General features: G+C 32.4%; 1 protein-coding gene across 1 annotated transcript; it reads right to left on the reverse strand.

The window, feature by feature from the left end:
* Positions 1-19,653: 19,653 nt before the first annotated feature.
* Positions 19,654-21,957, reverse strand: LOC147383121 (uncharacterized). The gene is made up of 3 exons (XM_086428995.1): positions 20,845-21,957; positions 20,526-20,715; positions 19,654-20,425 (listed from the first exon to the last, which is right to left on the reverse strand). The coding sequence occupies exons 1-3, from the start codon at positions 21,253-21,255 to the stop codon at positions 19,845-19,847; spliced, it is 1,182 nt and encodes a 393-aa protein (XP_086285121.1). The 5' UTR covers positions 21,256-21,957; the 3' UTR covers positions 19,654-19,844.
* Between the last annotated feature and the right edge of the window lie 614 nt (positions 21,958-22,571).

The following is a 22,571-nucleotide window of genomic DNA, read 5'->3' on the forward strand; positions in this document are numbered from 1 at the left end:
AACAAAGAAAAAATCTTTTCAACCTCAATATATTTAAGTTAATTTTCGTCGTGCTGGGGGTGACATTGGGCTTTACTGTGATTCTCACGTTTCTGACAGGGAATGCACACATAACCATAGATGTATTTCCTTAAGATACGAGTAAAAAACATTTACGCTTATGTGTGCACCTTGAGAATCGCTTGTAAATCCCAATGTCACCCCAACATTAGTGTTTGATAAATATTCACTCCAAGTATAAATTTGACTGATCAAATCTGGACCGTACATTGACTGACTAGACCCACCAGTTGATCAGGTGCTTTGGGCTAACATACAGTCAGTGGTCCCAAAGTCATTTATACAATCTGTGAAATATGTGGGTCAAAAAGTTAACCTATTTTGATTCTTTCGTTCTTTCTTTCTATCTATATCTAGAAAGAAAGAACTAAAATCTTACATCAAAAGTATAATAAACCCACAATGTTGACAATTACTTTGTCGATGCCCTTCCTTCAAAGACACGTCTATTTCTTTCTTTTTAGATTTAATCGCGATAAATTGACCCACTAAAATGTGGGAGTGGATCCTCTGTAGTGTCTATTTCCTGTAGTGCCACGTTAACAACAAATTAAAACTAAACCACTCAAAAGGACTTGAAAATTGACGGTTCAATGACCGTCCATTTTCAATGTGTCGGATCAAAAAATAAAAAAAAAAATTATAAATTAGATCTAGGTCATCGACACAAGGGACTTTCTCTCTCACTTTAGAGAAAGTTCTATAGGAAATAGGCGCTAAAGAGGATCTGTTCCCCTAGAACGTACGCGGTTGATGTGGCAAGTGCACAGAACTGTAGATTTATTTCTTCGGAATACACAATGAAAAAGATCTACACTTCTGCGCACTTGTCACGTCAACCACGTTTTCACCCCATATGTTTTAGTGGGTCATATGTATTTTATCATTTTAGTCTTTCAAATTTTCAAACATATAAAGTTCACTTTATCTTCCTAAAATTTGAAAACAATCTTCTTTATTATCTAATTTTCTTCTTAAAATATATTTTCAGAAATTAAGAATTTTCAAGGGAGATTATGAAGTATGGGACATGTTTTGGCACTGTGAGAGGTGGATACAATATTTCTATTAAGTGAAGGATTATATGGTTTTAGTACCATGTTCAAACCTATATAAAAGCTTTTTAAAAAATCCTTAAAATTTTCTAGTTAAAAAATTTCATGATTTAAGGGTGATTTTGACATACATTTCCAGATTTTGGGGAATATTTGAGATAACTCAATATTTTCCAATAACCAACTCTTTGACCACAGTAAAAATCAAGGACTGCACCCATTCAAACTCTGCCTGATGGGTACAAGCCCAACCCAAGAATAGAAATAACAGATAGACCATTGTTCTGGGCTGGTCCAGGCTTTTTCAGTAAAAGATGAGCCCAACTATGGTCTTATTATTCTGAAAATTCAAGCCCAGCCCATAATAGTAATGAAATAAAATCCCAGGCTTCATCTGGTCAGCCTTAGGTACTTTTGCCTTTGATTTGAAGTTATATCAGCTAGCTTATTGAAGAAAGTTTGTATAAAAATAATAAATAGAAAATTAAAAATAAAATCATTAAAGATTAATTAAGAGAAAATTGATTGATATGGTCTTTTATATACAACAAAGGTCGATTATAATTCTAATTCCTAATTGGAGAAATGTGGAAGTTGAAGATCTTAAAAGAGTGAGAAAAATTTTTTAAAAAAAAACATGAATTACTTATTAAGTAATATATATAAACACTGAAATTAACAACAAAAATGTGATTTTAGACATAATTGTATGAATAAAATTAATTTAGCTAATCCCAAGCTTTTAGGATAAAGTTGTTATGACGTGTGAAGCCTAATCCCAAATTAATTCATCATTTCATAATTTTTTATTATTATTGGTAAACATGTTTTTAATAAGTTCAGTAACTCGGTCCTAGCAAGATTTGAACTCTGGTCTCTAGTATTATCACCCAAAGACTTTACCATCTAAGTTAGCTAACACCTGCATTCCACAAGTTTTTCTTCATAATGGAATCGGTGTGGATCTCTGGACGTAGTTCAATCTTAAGGAAATCATAAAAAACCTTTGTATTTTTATGTGTGGTTGCATCTTTATTTATTTTCTTATTAATCTTGGATCCATTTCTCTACTAATTTTGTTGATGGTTAAATAAAGAAGACATGAAAAAATAATAGAGTCGTGCTAGAGTGACCTGAAGCTGGAATCTCATATTGCACTTCTTGACATGAAAGTGGATAAGAGCCATAAAAACTTTTCACTCATATCTAGATGAAAAGCATCTATGATTCTCATACACTTTCACATCAAGAAGTGCAATATGAGATTCTAGTCTGAGGTCACTTCAGCATTATTCAAAATAAGGGACGGAGCCAGGATTTTGCTCTCGTGGGGGCAATCAATAGAGGAAAAAAATTTGTGGGTGCAATAGCAACAGATTTTCTTATCCACCGCTATTATCTGACGCAATGACTCATATATTTTCATAAATTTCAAAAATTCTTGTGATGGCAAGTGTCGCCGATATAAATCCACGCCAGTTGAAAATAATATATGGTTCCCTCATTAGGATTTTTGATATCTAACTTTTGAAAACAACACGAATTTAAAGAAGATCTAAGAAATCAACAAAGAAAAGAGATGAAAGAATCAACTGACAAAATAACTAAGGTCGCATTTGCAAAGATTTTCAGACTCGACTTTTAGCTTCTTGGCCCTCAAAAGAAATTTTTTTTACCACAAAAAAAAAAAAATTGTAATTTTGTGTAATTTTTTTCTTTTAATAGAGATAAGGCTTCCGCGTAATCCCCAAATCTCGTTCAAGACGTAATGTTGGGTCAAGTCAATCTAAAATAGAAGTAAAGAAATTGACCAATTTTTTTTATTATTTTTTCAAAACTGGGTTGTTCGATCTAAAGTCAAGTAACCCCTCATTAATGCATTAATGATGTACACATTGACCCACTTAAGCAAGTTCTACAGAATTATCGGTGGATCAGCCATCTCAAAGGTGGGTCCACCTTTTATCAAAATATTGTAGAAATTATCTTATTTATATCACACGTGGCACAAAATCTAATTCGAACAAATTTTTATTATTTTTTAACAAAAAAAAATAATAATAAATTCATTCTAGAACAAAATAAGTCGCAATTATTTAATTTTTATTAAAACATAAAAAATCAGGTTGGATTAAATTTAAGGTGACATATCATGTAAAGGCGATTAATTCTTTAAAATTCTGAAATGGACATCCTGATACAAAGCTGTTTTTTGTTTTTTTTTTTTTTTTTTTCGAAGAATGGAGTAGAGTCTGTGGAGAAGCTTTTTCAACTTTCACTCCTCGAGATGGACCTTGTATTTTTGTTATTGACTTTGATCCCAGAGTTTCCTCTTTTATTGTGGTGACTTGGCCGACCTTATTGAACCATAAATAGATCTTAAAGAGATATGTTATACTTAAATTATCTCTATAATCCTATAAAGTTTAAATTAGCTACGTTGAACCCAATTAGAAAGGGTTTGAGTTGATTTTTGGGTTCAGTAAACATTAAATTGATACATTTTTTTTTGTAATCATTTGATATTATTTTGAGTAAAATAAGAGTTAAAACTTGTTTAGAATATTATATAATTATTTTTTTGTTGGAAAATCATACATTTATTTATACATTAATATACACATAAAATATGCTAATGAGCTGAGCTGGCCTAGGTTTGGCATTGTTAAATCATTCTCAAGCCAAATTTAATGGATTAAAATTTTTGAGTCCAACACTACCTTACCAGGCTCTGGGGTTGTAGAGGACAAAATTCCATCAATTTAGAAGAAAAAAATTATTGTTTAATTTTAATTTTAAGTTTGACAAGAGTTCTGTGAAAATTAACACTGAGTTTGGATAGAACTTCTTGATAATTTCTATTTTTGTGGATAGATTTTTGCTTTTGCACGAAGAGATGTATCCATACAAGACCTAATTATCTATCCATTTTCAAAATCTTGGATCGTAATCCAAATTTTTTTCTGATTATTTTTTTTTTTAAATCTGAGTTTTTCCATAAAATCTATATGATTGTAGTGTTGGATTCTTAATGTGATAAATCTTACTAAGTTATTAAGGTAAGTATTTTTTTTAATTATAAAAGAATAATTTTTTTATAAAAAAAAAAATTAAAATTATATAAATTATTATTATTATTTATTTATATTTTTTTAATATATAAAATTATATAATAATACTATATTTAGAAGTACTACCTTGGTGAATATTTGAGAGATCCCTTCACAATGGATGATAGTACTTTTCATCTTTAAGTGTGAAATCACAAGACGAATATTTACTGTAGCAACTCAGTAACATTAAATGGTAAATTTATGGGAATGTGTCATTTTCCACACGGAAGTACTATAGTCCAACCTCACGTCCCTTCATGGAATTTTGTGACTCTCAAAGTACCATCCAAAATTATTATTATTTTATAATTTATTTTTATTTTTTTTAAATTATACTTTCTTTTGTGAACGAATCAAGGGGCGACTACTTCTAGAAATTTAATATAATAACACGTGGCAGCCTACAGATAAGGTTGAACAAAATGAAAAAAACTTTAGAAATATAGATGAGTATCATTGTCAAAGTTTGGAAATTACTTTAGGGTATGTTTGATTGCATGGAAAGTCACTTTCCATGGATTTGAAATCCATGGAAAATTAGTTGTGGAAAATAGGTAGGGTTGGAAAATCAAATTCCATTGTTTGATTTCGCATGGATAAAATCATGGAAAAATATAAGAAAAAAGAAAAAGAGGAGAAGGAGGAAGAAGATGATAGGAGGGGGAGAGGAAGAAGAAGATGACAAGGAAGAGCGAGGGGGGAGGATGTGGCGGCGACGGTGGCGGCCACGACGACGGCGACGGTGGCGGCCACGACGACGACGAGTTACGTGGTGGCGGCCATGACAACGACGGCGGCGGTGGCGGCCACGACGACGACGGCGACGGCGGTCACGACGGCAACGACGGTGGCGACGGTGACGGTGGCGACGGAGGTAAGTGAGGAAGATGGGAGGGAGAACGTGGTGGTAGTGGTGGCAGATGAGGTGAGGGATGGAGAAGAATGAGAAGAAGAAAGATAGTAGGTGGTCGGAGACGGAGCTGATGGCGACGGCGATGGTGATGACGACGATGACGAGGTTAGTATAATGGTGATGGTGATGGTGGTGGTGGTGATTGTGGTGGTGGTGGTGGTAGTGGTGGTGGTGGTGGTGATTGTGGTGGTGGTGGTAGTGGTGGTGGTGGTGGTGATAGGGAAGAATTGGTGATGGAAAATATGGGTGGATTTCATTTTCCCACTCATATGGGTGGGAAAGTGAAATCCATGATTTAGTGGACTTTTTGAATGGGGTGGAAAATGAATTCCATTTCCATGTGCAATCAAACACTTGAAAAATATCATTTTCCATGGAAATTGATTTTCCACCCTATTTTCCATGTGCAATCAAACATACCCTAATGTTACAAATATGATGTCATATGTAAGGGTTTGATCCACTACTCCTCATCTGCACCACGTACGTGTGGACCACAAAGCCCTACTTTGTCTCCACTGTTACCCAAATTAGAAGTAAGGAATAAAGATTGCTTTGACGTTTGAGGATCACGTGCTCCCTATAATTAAAAATAAGAGGCCGACTAATATTACTAAGTTAGGAAGGATTCCTCCCTTACTAGGGGTGGCTCACCTCGTGGCATCTAAAAAGATGATCCAATACTTCAGAGGGTTGCAGAGGACAAGTGAATTTTCAAAAAATAAAAAATTATTTTTCACTGTTGAAGTTACGTAGCTATATAGTTTTAAAGAGTTGAGATAATATGACTCGTTAAAAAAAAATTATTTTTCATTGTTGAAGTTACGTGGTCATATATTTTTAAAGAGTCGAGATAATATAACTCATTAGGTGACATACTCAATCGGCTCCCTGATGTGGCAAATTTGAGAATCGTAGATCTATACATCTTAAGATACATTATTGCACTTCCCCATAAAAAGTGTATCCCAAGGGAGTCGTACAGATTTATGGTTCTCAAACTTGTTCACGTTAGGGAGTCGTGTATCCCGAAACGTACAGATATACGATTCTCGAACTTGTTCGATTGAGTATGCCACCTCGCAAGTCATATTATCAAAGCTCATTTTTAAAATCTTTAAAACTAAATTGTTTTTTGAGTTTTTGAATGTGGGGTTTTTTGGATGAAACTTATAAGGCTGTGATATTGGTTTATTGAAGTGATAATCCATTAGAGCAAAAGGACCTTTAATAGGGCTTAAATTCTTATTTTGTTGCTAATGAAAGAGTTTTACTTCAAATAAAGAAGGGTGATTTAGACATACTCCCCTATGTTTTGCTGAATGGTAGAGATACCCTTTATATTTTCAAACTGATAACATGCATCCATTGACCTCAATCTTCTAAATAGTCAAAAATCTAAAATTATCTTCTCCAAAATCAATCATCTTCAAACTCTTCAACCTTCAAGATAATTTAATCTATTCAACCTTATTTTCATCTGTTATTTATTATATTTCCTCCTTTGGTAAAACATTTTAATCTATCCAATATTTCATCATTTTATATTTCTTCAAAAATTGTATCTTACTTTGAGATTTGAATGTTGAAGATTTGAAGTAGATACAATCTTAAGATAGATTATGAGAGTTAAATTTTTTATCCAAAAAGGTTGAAGACAACTGATTTTTGGAGAAAAAAAATCTGAATTTTTTACTAGAGATTAAAGATAAGGGCATTTGAGTATTTTCCCTTAGTCTATTTAAAAATATTGAAGTCAAGGGATGTATGTCATCATTTTCAAAACATAAGAGAGTATCTCTAATATTCAACAAAACATAGGGGGTATGTATAAATCACCCTTAAAACAATAAATAAATAAATAAAACTCTTCTTTTAAATAAAATAAAAAAACATGCTCTTACATTTGAAACTTGTTTTTTTTTTTTTAATAATAAAATCTCATTACGTGTGGAAACGTTATCATTAATGGATATTTTTCCCCAAAAATATATCGGAACCCTAGAATAAAAGATTCCTGCTAATAGGGTTTCAAATGCTCAGACTAAACTCATTTTGATAACCACCCTAGATCTATTAATCAGGAAATTAGAGTAAGAATTTTATAAGTGATCTTAGTGGCACCATTTGATGATGTCATGTAGCATATTAGACAGGCATGTAAGTTAAATTTAAATTGGATCTTTGCAGTTAAAAAATCTTATGTAAAAGCTCATATTTAAAATAAAATAAAAAATAAAAAAATTATTTTTGGGCTTGATCCAAGGTATTTAAAATGTACTCGACGAACTCCCAAATTAAAATATAAATTCAACCTGAAAAAACAATTTTTTTTTCAAAGTTTTTAGAATTATATCCTCATAATGGCTTCAATGTTAAGGAAAGTGTTTTTCTCAGTAAAGTCCCAAAAATTAAAGACTAATATTATGTTAAACAATTATGCAAAATAGAGTCCAATAAATAAATAGTTGATGGAAAAGTGCAATATGATTAAGATATGATATATCAAATCCTTAGATATAGTTTTTAACGATTGAGAGGATATGTTTTCTTTTTTGTATATAAGTATTTTCATAAATTTATTTTGAATATTATTATTAGAGTAAAACTAATCTTACTAACTTATAAAGATTTCAAATCCTACTGAGGGTCCTTGAGTTCATCTTCTGTCATCCAAAAACATGATCCTACGTTATAGGGTTGAAAAGGACAAAATTCTATGAACATTGCAAAAAATAAAATAAAACAAATAAAAATATCGTGTGGAATAACTTCTCGTATATGTATCTAATTAGACCGCCACATAAGTTAATAGTTGGCAAGTCGTGTGGAACCATGATCCATTACATTCTTTGGGCTGAATAGAGGGTATGGTTTGGTGGTAGGGGAGGAGACCCATTATGGATATTTCGCAATATGTGGGATCCGCTTCGTTACTAATAAGAAAATCTACGATCAAGTCAACTATGAGAAAGGGGTTAATGATGTGTCAAGTTTATATAGCTAGGTTAATATTGCCATATATCATCAAGTCTTGATAAACATCAAAGTTTTGAGGATGGTCATAAAAATTAAAGAATATTATTGTCTTTTTGCACCATCTTAAACTTCTATAAATAAAATCTCATAGTTCATTTAGAAAAGACAAAATTCAAAGAGAGAGAAAACAAGAGTTAAGCTTAAATCTTCTACTAGCCTCAATTCCTTCTTCTAGATCCTCTCTTTCTTCACTTACTTCACCTTTTCCCTTAGTTTTTCGTTGACACAACAATTTTCGAATGATCGTAAATTCGATTTAGGCAAGAATCAGAGTCATCTTATCGAATACGAAAAATCACATGCCTGAGACTTTATCTGTCCTCATTACAAAAGTACTTTCACACGTTTCTCAACGATATTGCAGAAAAGGGATGACCCATAAAATTTACTATCACAATTTGATACCATCGATGGTGCGTCTAGTGAAAACACAGTTGTGTAATTGGATATTTAATAACCATACTCGAAAAATATTGTCTAGAAGTAAAAATGATTGTTTGATAATAAAGAGAGAGAGAGAGAGAGAGATGTCATCATTTTGAAATCTTTGGTGGTATCTCAAATATTCATCAAAACATGGAGTGGCCACATATCATGTAAAAGAGATGGTATCCTCAAGTATTTGAAATTCTTGTACATGGAACACCTATTTTCCACCTTATATTAAACTCTTCCTGTCCCAATAAAGTGACCATTGAGTTTTAAAACAAAGTAAAGAAAAAGTCAGAAAATAAATCCAAGAAATATATTTATATATCCTGGTTTAAGTGTTACAGAAGCTTGGAAAAAAAAAAAAAAAACACTTTATATGGTCCAACTCTTTTGAGGTCTTCTTTAAGCATTAAGCGCATACTCCATGATGGGGTAGGCGTTCTATCCATGGTTCTAAGACTTCTATATACTATTTAGGCATGCTAGCGCCTACGTGGAGGTAACTAAGACCCTTAAAAAAAAAATTTAAAAATATTGTGGGGGCCAAGCAATAACGGCTGACTGTTTTTAGTAGTACATAAATCCTTATACATCTTTAAAAAAATGTGTGGAGGCGATTGCCCCCATTGTATATCCAGTCTAATTGATGCTAACCGTCTTCCTTCCACACACTGGTTTTGTTGGTCTCCCATCTGATCGACGACGGATTGGGGTAGTGTTTTCTATTATTATTCAGAGTGTTTGATGAATGATGAGAGAAAATCATTTAATAGACAGAAATAGGGCTGCAATATTAGGAGGTTCGTCCGAATTCAACTCGGGCTCAATCTAAGTGATGGGCAAGCCTGAGTCAAGTTATGTAGAAAATGAGTTGAGCTTGGTTTAGAATATCTCAACCCGATTTTAATTCGGGTTGAACTCCGATTGAGGGTACAAGTAACCCAACTCAACCTGAACCCAATGTTTTACATACCAATGTATAAACATTTTTATATTAATTATAAATTTTTTATTTAGTATTTTTATTCCATCTTTTTATTATGACTTGTGGACAAGTAGTTGATATTATTGTGAATTTTAATTTGGTGTGATTTGTATAAATATTCTCTCAATGGTGGATTTAAAGGTCGTGCGCGATTTTATTTACTATTAATTTTATATTTTATGTTTTATATATATATATATATATATAATGTTAATCAAAATGAAATTAGGGTTATTCAACTAGTTTTAGCCAACCAAACCACCAAAATTATTTAAACTTGGGCTAACCCACAGTCAATCCAATTTTAGAATATAAAGCTTGGGTTAAACTTGGGTTAGTGAGCTTAGGGCCGAAGGTCAAGTTGAGTTGAGTCCAGGTTGAGGGTTCTATTATTTGGGTTAAGCATAGATTTACCCTCCAACCCGCCCAAATTGCAGTCTTAGTCGGAATCCATCTAGATTATTTTATCGTCTATGGACTAATCAATGACTTTTAATGATTTGATCAATATTTGAAAATCATAACCTTGTAAGTTTATGGGTGTGGTAGTGAAGAATACCAAGATACATATTTTGGCTATAATATGACAGTCCTGAGAAGGATTATGGATTGCAGCTCCAGAATATCACTCCCCATCTAATTAGCCAAACGTGTATGGTTTTAAATAAGAGAATCATGTTTTTTTCTCTTTTTCTATAAAGATTGCTGTATCTGTTAACCAAACTTGAATAAAAAAGCAAAAACAAAAAATGAAGAACAAAAACAAAATAATATAAAACAAAAAAGATGATTAGAGCTCACGATTTTAAAGGAACCCAATCAAACTTTAAAGCGATCAAATCTACTTTTGCCTAACAAAGAAAAAATCTTTTCAACCTCAATATATTTAAGTTAATTTTCGTCGTGCTGGGGGTGACATTGGGCTTTACTGTGATTCTCACGTTTCTGACAGGGAGTGCACACATAACCATAGATGTATTTTCTTAAGATACGAGTAAAAAACATTTACGCTTATGTGTGCACCTTGAGAATCGCTTGTAAATCCCAATGTCACCCCAACATTAGTGTTTGATAAATATTCACTCCAAGTATAAATTTGACTGATCAAATCTGGACCGTACATTGACTGACTAGACCCACCAGTTGATCAGGTGCTTTGGGCTAACATACAGTCAGTGGTCCCAAAGTCATTTATACAATCTGTGAAATATGTGGGTCAAAAAGTTAACCTATTTTGATTCTTTCGTTCTTTCTTTCTATCTATATCTAGAAAGAAAGAACTAAAATCTTACATCAAAAGTATAATAAACCACAATGTTGACAATTACTTTGTCGATGCCCTTCCTTCAAAGACACGTCTATTTCTTTCTTTTTAAATTTAATCACGATAAATTGACCCACTAAAATGTGGGAGCGGATCCTCTGTAGTGTCTATTTCTTGTAGTGCCGCATTAACAACAAATTAAAACTAAACCACTCAAAATGACTTGAAAATTGACGGTTCAATGACAGTCCATTTTCAATGTGTCGGATCAAAAAAATAAAAAAAAATTATAAATTAGATCTATGTCATCGACACAAGGGACTTTCTCTCTCACCTTAGAGAAAGTTCTATAGGAAATAGGTGTTAAAGAGGATCTGCTCCCATAGAAAGTACGTGTTTGATGTGGCAAGTGCACAGAACTATAGATTTTTTTCTTCGGAATACACAATGAAAAAGATCTACACTTCTGCGCACTTGTCACATCAACCACGTTTTCACCGCATATGTTTTAGTGGGTCATATGTATTTTATCATTTTAGTCTTTCAAATTTTCAAAGATATAAAGTTCACTTTATCTTCCTAAAATTTGAAAACAATCTTCTTTATTATCTAATTTTCTTCTTAAAATATATTTTCAGAAATTGAGAATTTTCGAGGGAGATGGTGAAGTATGAGACATGTTTTGGCACTGTGAGAGGTGGATACATTATTTCCATTAAGTGAAGAATTATATGGTTTTAGTACCATGTTCAAACCTATATAAAAGCTTTTAAAAAAACCCTTAAAAATTTCTAGTTAAAAATTTTCATGATTTAAGGGTGATTTTGACATACATTTCCAGATTTTGGGGAATATTTGAGATAACTCAATATTTTCCAATAACCAACTCTTTGACCACAGTAAAAATCAAGGACTGGACCCATTCAAACTCTGCCTGATGAGTACAAGCCCAACCCAAGAATAGAAATAACAGATAGACCATTGTTCTGGGCTGGTCCAAGCTTTTTCAGTAAAAGATGAGCCCAATTATGGTCATATTATTCTGAAAATTCAAGCCCAGCCCATAATATTAATGAAATAAAATCCCAGGCTTCATCTGGTCAGCCTTAGGTACTTTTGCCTTTGATTTGAAGTTATATCAGCTAGCTTATTGTAGAAAGTTTGTATAAAAATAATAAATAGAAAATTAAAAATAAAATCATTAAAGATTAATTAAGAGAAAATTGATTGATATGGTCTTTTATATACAACAAAGGTCGATTATAATTCTAATTCCTAATTGGAGAAATGTGGAAGTTGAAGATCTTAAAAGAGTGAGAAAATTTAAAAAAAAAAAAACATGAATTACTTATTAAGTAATATATATAAACACTGAAATTAACAACAAAAATGTGATTTTAGACATAATTGTATGAATAAAATTAATTTAGCTAATCCCAAGCTTTTAGGATAAAGTTGTTATGACGTGTGAAGCCTAATCCCAAATTAATTCATCATTTCATAATTTTTTATTATTATTGGTAAACATGTTTTTAATAAGTTCAGTAACTCGGTCCTAGCAAGATTTGAACTCTGGTCTCTAGCATTATCACCCAAAGACTTTACCATCTAAGTTAGCTAACACCTGCATTCCACAAGTTTTTCTTCATAATGGAATCGGTGTGGATCTCTGGACGTAGTTCAATCTTAAGGAAATCATAAAAAACCTTTGTATTTTTATGTGTGGTTGCATCTTTATTTATTTTCTTATTAATCTTGGATCCATTTCTCTACTAATTTTGTTGATGGTTAAATAAAGAAGACATGAAAAAATAATAGAGTCGTGCTGGAGTGACCTCAAGCTGGAATCTCATATCGCACTTCTTGACATGAAAGTGGATAAGAGCCATAGAAACTTTTCACTCATATCTAGATGAAAAGCATCTATGATTCTCATACACTTTCACATCAAGAAGTGCAATATGAGATTCTAGTCTGAGGTCACTTCAGCATTATTCAAAATAAGGGACGGAGCCAGGATTTTGCTCTCGTGGGGGCAATCAATAGAGGAAAAAAATTTGTGGGTGCAATAGCAACAGATTTTCTTATCCACCGCTATTATCTGACGCAATAACTCATATATTTTCATAAATTTCAAAAATTCTTGTGAGGGCAAGTGTCGCCGATATAAATCCACGCCAGTTGAAAATAATATATGGTTCCCTCATTAGGATTTTTGATATCTAACTTTTGAAAACAACACGAATTTAAAGAAGATCTAAGAAATCAACAAAGAAAAGAGATGAAAGAATCAACTGACAAAATAAGTAAGGTCGCATTTGGCAAAGATTTTCAGACTCGACTTTTAGCTTCTTGGCCCTCAAAAGAAATTTTTTTTACCAAAAAAAAAAAATTGTAATTTTGTGTAATTTTTTTCTTTTAATAGAGATAAGGCTTCCGCGTAATCCCCAAATCTCGTTCAAGACGTAATGTTGGGTCAAGTCAATCTAAAATAGAAGTAAAGAAATTGACCAATTTTTTTTAATTATTTTTTCAAAACTGGGTTGTTCGATCTAAAGTCAAGTAACCCCTCATTAATGCATTAATGATGTACACATTGACCCACTTAAGCAAGTTCTACAGAATTATCGGTGGATCAGCCATCTCAAAGGTGGGTCCACCTTTTATCAAAATATTGTAGAAATTATCTTATTTATATCACACGTGGCACAAAATCTAATTCGAACAAACTTTTATTATTTTTTTTAACAAAAAAATAATAATAAGTTCATTCTAGAACAAAATAAGTTACAATTATTTAATTTTTATTAAAACATAAAAAATAAGGTTGGATTAAATTTAAGGTGACATATCATGTAAAAGCGATTATTTCTTTAAAATTCTGAAATGGACATCTTGATTCAAAGCTGCTTTTTGTTTTGTTTTTTTTTTTTTTTACGAAGAAGTGGAGTAGAGTCTATGGAGAAGCTTTTTCAACTTCTACTCCTCGAGATGTACCTTGTATTTTTATTATTGACTTTGATCCTAGAGTTTTCTCTTTTGTTGTGGTGACTTGGCCGACCTTATTGAGCCATAAATAGATCTTAAAGAGCTATGTTATACTTAAATTAACTCTATAATCCTATAAAGCTTAAATTGGCTACGTTGAACCCAATTTGAAAAGGTTCGAGTTGATTTTTGGGTTCAGTAAACATTAAATTGATACATTTTTTTGTAATCATTTGATATTATTTTTAGCAAAATAAGAGTTAAAACTTGTTTAGAATATTATATAATTATTTTTTGTTGGAAAATCATACATTTATTTATACATTAATATACACATAAAATATGCTAATGAGCTGAGCTGGCCTAGGTTTGGCATTGTTAAGTCATTCTCAAGCCAATTTTAATAAATTAAAATTTTTGAGTCTGACAATACCTTACCAGGCTCTAGGGTTGTAGAGGACAAAATTCCATCAATTTAAAAAAAAAAAAATTATTGTTTAACTTTAATTTTAATTTTGACAAGAGTTCAGTGAAAATTAACACTGAGTTTGAATAGAGTTTCTTGACAATTTCTACTCTTGTGAATAGGTTTTTGCTTTTGCACGAGAGATGTATCCATACAGGACCTAAGTATCTATCCATTTTCAAAATCTTAGACAAGAGTTCAAATTTTTTTTTATTTTTTATTTTTTTAAAATCTGAGTTTTTCCATAAAATCTATATGATTGTAGTGTTGGATTCCTAATGTGATAAATCTTACTAAGTTATTAAAGAAAGTATTTTCTTCTAATTATGAAAGAATAATTTTTTTTTAAATAAAAAATTAAAATTATATAAATAATAATTATTATTTGTAAATTTATAAAATTATATAATAATACTATATTTAGAAGTACTACCTTGGTGAATATATGAGAGATCCCTTCACACTGGATGATAGTACTTTTCAATCTTTACGTGTGAAATCACAAGACGAATATTTACTGTAGCAACTCAGTAACATTAAATGGTAAATATATGGGAATGTGTTGTTTTCCACACAGAAGTACTATAGTCCAACCTCACGTCCCTTCATGGAATTTTGTGACTCGCAAAGTACGATTCCAAATTTATTATTATTTTATAATTTATTATTTTTTTTTTTTTAAATTATACTTTCTTCTGTGAGCGAATCAAGGGGCGACTACTTCTAGAAATTTAATACAATAACACGTGGCAGCCTACAGATAAGGTTGAACAAAATGAAAAAAACTTTAGAAATATAGATTATTAATTATTATTGTCAAAGTTGGGAAATTAGTTTAATGTTACAAATATGACGTCATATATAAGGTTTTGATCCAGTACTCCTCATCTGCACCACGTACAAGTGGACCACAAAGCCCTACTTTTTCTCCACTGTTACCAAAATCAGAAGTAAGGAATAAAGACTGCTTTGACGTTTGAGGATCACGTGCTCCCTATAATTCAAATAAGAGGCCGACTAATATTACTTACTTCAACAATGAAGAAAGTTATTTTTCACAGTTGAAGTTACGTTGGCCATATATTTTTTACGAGTCGAGATAATATAACTCACTAGGTGGCATACTCTATCGACTTGCTGATGTGGTAAATTTGAGAATCGTAGATCTATACATCTTGGGATATATGATTGCACTTCCCCATAAAAAGTGTATACTAAGGAATTGTTTATCTCGAGACGTACATATTTATGATTCTCCAACTTGTTCACGTTAGGGAGTCGTGTGTCCTGAAACGTATAGATCTACGATTCTCGAACTTGTTCATGTCAGGGAGTCGATTGAGTATGCCACCTAGCAAGTCATATTATCAAAACTCATTTTTAAAATCTCTAAAACTAAATTGTTTTTTGAATATTGGAATATGAGTTTTTGGATCAAATTTATAAGGCTGTGATATTGGTTTGCTGAAGTGATAATCCATTAGAGAAAAAGGACCTTTAATAGGGCTTAAATTCTTACTTTGTTGCTAATGAAAGAGTTTCACTTAAAATAAAGTTATTTGCAACAACAGCTGTACAGTAAGAATTTCAAGAAAAATCTAAACATTTGCACTAATAATAATTTCCTTACTAACATATTTTAAACGTGATTTTGGTCCAATAAATTATCACATTAGCAATCGAACATCCTAACCCTTTAGATTTCAATAGCTTTTGCTAGATTGATAATATTTTCGTTTCTAAGTTTAATTTGGGATTATTAAATCAGATTATGAAAATTAAGCTTTTATTCAAAATTCTATCGTTATGTAATGCCAATATCATAATATAGTTATGGGACTTGATAGTTTTTTGATTCTAAGCTTTATTTTGGATTATCAAATCAGGTTATGAAAATAAAGTTTTTAGTATACAAAATTCTATTTGTACTTAATGCCAATATCACAACATAGTTAAGGGACATGCTGGGGTTGGGCATCATTAGACTCTTCCTGACCATGGTTTTTAAACTTGTTTTGATGTCTCGTCTCATCTATCAACGAGATCGAACCACGATTTTAAATCTTGTCCGATACTTTTGATTTGTCTATCCGTCTTGTTAGTGGACGATACCGAGTCATATCTGTCTCGATCTTGGATGAGATTTAAAACCTTGACCCACGATAATAATTTGGGAATTTTTTATTGGACTCTACTTTGACTCAGGTTAATAAAATGTATACATCAATATTGTATTTGTAACTACTTGTATGAAGGAAATTTTAAATAAAAATTGTACAATATAAATTGAATATTGAATATTGTACAATCAAATATCATTTATATATTTAACAGAAAAGATTAAAATATAGAAAAGAAATAGAGAAAAATAAATTTAATATTCATTCTGAGATATATAATTCATTACATTGTATTATATACAAGAGATGCTTTCTTCTTAACAAAATAGAGATATGATAAGATTTATGTTGAATCTCAAAGGAGACATCCATTAACAAATGGTTTGAGGAACTAAATACATTGGAAGCATCCTTCAAGTTCAAAAAGATTCATTGGAACAATGGAACTTTAAGGTGTATGAAGTTTCATATTTGACTCTTTGGATAGAGTGATAGAGACTCCTTTGAAAATCATTTCTATTTTGATCATTTCTTTTCTGTTTCAATTGTAGCGAGTACAGTTTCTATTAGCGTCAAACGTGAGGGAATGCTAGATGTTTGGTAATTTCTCCTTCGACCAGGAGGAAACAATTCCATCGAATTGAGTATGATTGTAAATTAGTATCCGCAATTTGTGAGGGTCGTTCTAGCTATATAAGAAATCATTGATTAATAATAAGATAAGTGAATTCCTTTCCATTGCAATTGCCTTCCATTTCTTTTGTTCCTAATTCTTCTTTCTCAGAAAAGATGTCTCTGAAAAAATAAAAACCTCATCTGCTTTTGAATTATCGAAACAAGAACTTTACGTGAGAGTGGAAACCCCATAACAAAGCTACTTTGCCGCCGAACCAGCCCCTCTCGCGGTGGAAGAACAGATAGTGACTATTTATACTGGAACAAATGGATATCTTGATTCGTTTGAAATTGGACAAGTAAGGAAATTTCCTGTCATTGGAACAATCAAGGAGTCTTCTTCAATTCAAATCATGCCTAATGATTATCTTACAGTTAGATGACTATGAATCTTTTTCTTGTGTATCTCGAATCAAGGAGGTACAATTCTTTGATGGGATGTACAAAGGAGCCTGAAAAAAAAGACCATCAGATTATCACGATTCTAAAGTCATTCAAATTGATAAGCATCCCATAAGCCATTCGATGAACCGATTAGGGATTCATCTAAATGAGATAGAATCTTCTCTTTATAATTAAAAGGACATGGCAAAAAATCGATGACAACTAAGAGATACCGAGAAAAAAGAAAAAAAAAAAAAAAGCAAGTGACCATTGCCAAATTACTTATCCTAAATATTAATGAGTTACATTTCATGGATAAATTTGCATGAAGAATTTGAAAATTGGGGTGTTTTAGTCATTAATCAAAACTTATCAAGAGGCATTCTACGGATTTGAAAATGGAGTGGGATGCCTCTAGTATTCATCAAAACAAGGGAGGATAGACCTCCTAAATCACCTCTCTTTTTTCTTTTTTCTTTTATGTAAATGAAAATTATTTAATTTATCCCATTCTCATGTAGTCTACTTTGAAAGTCATGACGTATGCATACATAGTTTGAAAATCGCTCCTTCGTCTACCTAACAAGTAGCGAATCCCAATACTGGAGTCACTGTTTTCAATGGTTCTCCTGGTCCACTTTTTTTAATAAAAAAATAATATAAATTTAAGATCCGTCTACACACATATCTACTTATATATCTACAATGTATTTTCTGTTATATGGACTAAAGATTTCGTGTGTACACACATATCTACTCATATATCTATAATATGTTTTGTCTTATGTGGATTAAAAATTTTAGATTGAACTGATTTTTGGTGAGAATAATTTCTATGACGAAAAAGATCATCCTCACTAAAAATTAGTTAATTCTAAAATTTTTAATCCTATATTTATGAGTTGAAGAATCGTGGATCGTTCATTTTTTATAAATCACTTTTAATGAGGTTAAAAATTTCGGATTAAACTAATTTTTGGTGTGAAGATCATCCTCACCAAAAATCAACTCAATCCAAAACTTTTAACCTCTAAGACAAAGCACGTTACAAATAAATGAGTAGATATCTGAGTACATGGAACTTGACCCATATATATATATATTTTTTTTACCATAACCTTTTCCAGTATGGTGTGGTAACAGCATATCTCTTTATTTATCCATCTTAGAAAACGTTTTCCAGTCAGGAATTCGGGGTCTTCTTGGAAGATTAATTAAAAAATTACCTGAGATACCCATGTTTTTATACTGATGAGAGAAACTTTTGACCACAAGCTTCTAGAAAGACTAATAGAAAATGACCCACGTATCCTCTTTTTCAGCCTCTAAGCTGAAATTTTTTATTTCTCTGCTAAAATTTGTAAATCTTTAAAATTTTCAAGCTAGAGGAATATTTTTTTTTAAAGTCTGTTTGGTTTACGTCTTTGCCAAAACCCTTCTATTTATTATCTCTCTAAAAAAAATTCCATATTTTCAACTCATCTTGTTTTTTAGAATTGACAGAATCTTCAGGTTAAAAATTAGCGTAAAAAAATAAAAAAAAAAATCTTATCCTATGACAGGTTTGGAGCAAAAATTAACGGGCTTTTGGTTAGAGGTTGAAGATGAAAAAGCATTTAAGTCATTTTCTATTAGTCTCTCAGAAAACACTATGGTCAAGGAGGGACTTGTCGTTAGTTGGAAAAAATGGGATTATCTCCGAAATTCATCAAAACTTAAAGGATACAAGTTTAAAACTTCAAATCACCCAAGAAACGAAGTAGTTTAGGCTTTAGCGGTTGTTTAATCACGTAGTCGTAGACGAAGGAGAAGATCACGCAGCATATATGGCTTTGTCTTCTTAACGTGGTTCGAGACGGCACGAGCTTTGCTGTCACGAGAATTCGTAAACGAGACAGACACTTTCTTTAAAAATTAAAAAAAAATGAGAGAATTTATTTATTTTTATTTTTAAAAAAAATTGTGTATTTAGAGTTTACGCTTTATCTCTGATTTATCTCCGTTTGCTTCCCTTCAAGGAACCGCCACTGCAATTCTGCAAAAGCTGGAAAATCAAATATATATATAATAAAGTAATAAATAAATGAATACTGTATAGCTTTGAAGCTTTCTTCAATAATGGATTTTCTAATCTATGAGAAATTTCCAGAAAAGAGAACGAAGAACAAAAACTATGTAATTTCAGATATCTTTTACAATTCTCATTTGTATCAGTGGAGAATTAGAGTTAATAGCTTTACTTCTTACAGACCCTCACAGTAAAAAAAAAAACAAGAAGGGAATTAAAAAGTCAAACGTTTATATGAAATTTAGATTCTCTATACCAAAAAAAGAAAAACAAAAAAAAAAGTTAGGGTTTTTCTTTGAGGACAGAAGTTAAACCGGTAACCATCTTTGCTCCTCTTTGAGAATCCTTCGGTTTGATCGCTGGTGGCTGCCATTGTGACACAACCACTGTGATCATCTCTTCTTTGCCTGAATTTCCCGCTGGAACTGACACAAACTTGCCGGAATTAACTTCGGATTGTGACGTTTTCTCACCAAATACGAGCTCAAACTCGCCGGAGAAATTTGTCATTTTGATCAACCAAGACTTATTTTCGGTATCGGTTTGGGTTACCGTTTCGGCCGGTTTGACTGAATTGGATGTTGTTCTGGTGTAAGGAGAGAGCCATTTGGCTCTCATGTACTCTGCTTTTCTCCATGGAGGGAAGTGCATGCCTTTCTTCTTCAAGCTTTGCTTTGCTGCATCTGATACGATGGAGATAATCTGTTGGAGACGATCTGGTTTGCCTACGAAGATCAACGGTAGAGATTGTAGGACAGATTTATAGTTTCCTGTTGATCGAGCTATCTCGAATTCTGATCTGAAGTCGATGTCAACTATCAATCTTTCTCTCTCAACAATCACATCAACGTATTCGTATTCTCCTGAAAAAAAAATTAATTAATTTTCTATTTTCAAACTAGATTATCTCCTAAAAATAAGGATCTGATCATCAAAAAGTTAAATTAGAGCGTGAGAGATTACCAGATGGATACGAATGTGATTTCTCCCATCTCGATTTACAAATTGAAGCGCTATATCCGAGAATTCCAAGGCCTTCTATGACTATTTTTCTACAATCTTCTTTACGTTTACAGATCTTGTTTTTGTCTACGATTTTCGCAATATCGGCTAAGAGATTTCTTTCTGCCACACTCGCGCAAGGAACTAAGCTCTGTTTTCAAAAAAAAATTAAAAAATTAAAAATAAATATTACCTCCTTCGTTTCGAAATTCGAAATAAAAGCAATTGATGGATCATAAATCTTAGGAGATTCGACTTTCAAGTTTCAATCGATCTTTACCTTGAGAATTTGACAGGCCTCACCAGATGAGGCAGTGATCGAGTCACCAAAACCACCATAGAACTCGAATTCATCGTCAGAACTTTCAGAGCGATTCACGTTGAAGCAATTGCAGCGAGTTCTCCCACATTTTACAGCCGCAGATTGCTTCTCATTACTTTCTTCAATGAAATTTTGCACCATTTTCGCCAAGCACACAGAACTCGGCTCCAAATCGCCACCACCATCTTTGCTACACTGCGTTTCACTATTTCCAGGTTTTTCCACAGAAGAAATCCTCAAAACGCTTGGAAATTGCCGCTCAAAGAGTCTCTTCAACCTTGATTTCGCTGCAGGCTTTACTGGATCATCTCGGATCCATGATTTCGGTGTTTTACAGTCGATCGGTTGGATCTTTGATGGAGAAGGCATTGTTAGAGAGATCAAATCAGTAAGAACAGTACTCTTCAGTTTCTATCGGAGATTTGTAAAATCTTTTTGAATTTTCACAAAACCACATGAACATTAAAGTACTGAAACATCAGATCAAGGTCGATGATGCTAAAGATTAGCCGATCGAACTGAACTTGCAGGCAAAATTCTTACACATCTACCTATAACCTACTCTTATCTGCCAAAAAAGATTCGATCAAGCATTAATTAAGGATAACGCCATTAATACATCATTGATTACTTCGATTATCCTATTTCTCTTTCGTAAAGAACACTTCATCAAATTTCGAATCCAATTGCCACCAAAACCGTCTGATCTCACTGAAAACCAATAAATCTACCAAAAAATTTATATTCTTAAAAAAAATGATTCCTTTCTCTCAAATTATTATATTGTTTTTCTTCGAATTTGCGAAACAAGCATCGAATAACTTCTAAACTCTACTAAACAAAGTTGCTTTAGATTACGTTTTCCAGAAAACGGTTAAAGAAAAGTTTGTTAAAAACGTGACGCAAAGATCTGAGATGCAAACATTCCGGCGAGATACAGAAGGAACAATTGCCGGAACCTCCATTGTTTCCGACGATGAACGGAAATTTCTTCGGCGAGGATGATCGCCGTTCGTGTGGAACAAAAAACCAAGTGAGAAACTCTTCGTTGTTTGGATTTGGAAGAAAAAAGATGGAAGAGGGATTGGGTTTTATAATTAGCGTGGTGAAGGCTGAAGAGGAGAGAATTATTATTGACACGTGGATCCTACGTGGCATAGATAATGCGACAAAAAAACTGGTAAGTAGATTGTGAGGAATAAACGGGGGTGGTTATGTGGCGGTTGTCGAACCTTACAGTGTGGGGTGGGCTCTGTGGGTAAAACCGAAAATACCCTCAATGTAATTTCGAATTTGACCTCATTTTTTGAGACCGTCGAAATTGACAAAAATGGAAGTGTAAGGGTAAATCTGGAACGTGATTCAGGACTTTCGAGAATTTTCTTTGAAGAAGAAAATGGTATTGAGGTAATTATCTACAAGAAGACGGGTATCAGCGGAAATTGGTTTGAGAGTCATCAGTGTTTTAAAAATCAGATCGGACCGACGGTTCAACCGGGTCCGATCGGAGTTCTAGAATTTCGGTCAGATTCATTGAACACCGGATTTTGATTTAAAACCGTCTGTCGGTTTTATAAATGAACGGTTCAACGATGAAAATCGATCATGTTTTTTTAAGAGTTACTATTGCCGCACCAACTGATTTACATAAGAATTGGTGTGGCAATAGTAACAGTTGGTGTGGC

This window comes from Akebia trifoliata, chromosome 16 (genome assembly GCF_017979445.1).
Source record: "Akebia trifoliata isolate Shusen 1 chromosome 16, ASM1797944v1, whole genome shotgun sequence".
NCBI classification, from domain to species: domain Eukaryota; kingdom Viridiplantae; phylum Streptophyta; class Magnoliopsida; order Ranunculales; family Lardizabalaceae; genus Akebia; species Akebia trifoliata.